General features: G+C 39.9%; 1 protein-coding gene across 1 annotated transcript in view; it reads right to left on the reverse strand.

The window, feature by feature from the left end:
- Positions 1-696, reverse strand: part of LOC106872141 (short transient receptor potential channel 7) — a 216872-nt gene that overhangs the window by 22030 nt on the left and 194146 nt on the right. Inside the window, exon 12 of the mRNA XM_052975290.1 lies at positions 44-228. Within this exon, the coding sequence (XP_052831250.1) occupies positions 44-228 (185 nt within the window). The remainder of the gene's footprint in view (positions 1-43; positions 229-696) is intronic.

The raw sequence follows: 696 nt of genomic DNA on the forward strand, positions 1-696 counted from the left end.
CACGTGACAACAACAGTTAGAGTACGGTAGATGAAGTACTTACGAGGGCAAAGAGCACCATAAAGCGGGTTATATCTCCTACCATTCTCCCCAAAGATATCTGCAATGGTCCGAGAACCTCAAAGGCTGGCATGAGGTAGGTGGTTCGTGCAAAACTAATGACATTCGCGATTGCAAAGAGAACGTCAGATACAATTTCTGGATCATTGGGTTTCCAATGGAACCGAGCTGCAATAGAACAAACAAACAAGCAAACAAATAAATAAATGATGATGATGATTGATAATAATAATAATAATAGTCATGCGCTGTTTATCTTGATATGAGATCACCATGTCACACACATATGGTTGTGATGCATGTGCCTGGTGTGCCCTTTTCAGACGGGTAGTCATGATGGGTATACTGGGTTTCGTATATTTTACCCCAGTGTCACTTTGATGGCAAGGACTGCTCTCTCACTCAATAATAATAATAATAATAACTGCTTACTAATCGACCCCTTATGTCCGTTTGATTTCAGGATCGAAAAGAAAAAGGACGAGAAAAAAATACAATCCCTTAAAATTTGAAATAGGAAGGATTTGGACTCCGAGAACTGTGAAGGTGGTGCCTATAATAATTGATGCGTTGGGAACAGTAAGCAAAGATATAGAGAAATGGCTGAAGGAGATTGGAATAGAATGCCCAGTAGAG

The sequence above is a fragment of the Octopus bimaculoides genome, chromosome 21 (genome assembly GCF_001194135.2).
Source record: "Octopus bimaculoides isolate UCB-OBI-ISO-001 chromosome 21, ASM119413v2, whole genome shotgun sequence".
Classification (NCBI taxonomy): Eukaryota; Metazoa; Mollusca; class Cephalopoda; order Octopoda; family Octopodidae; genus Octopus; species Octopus bimaculoides.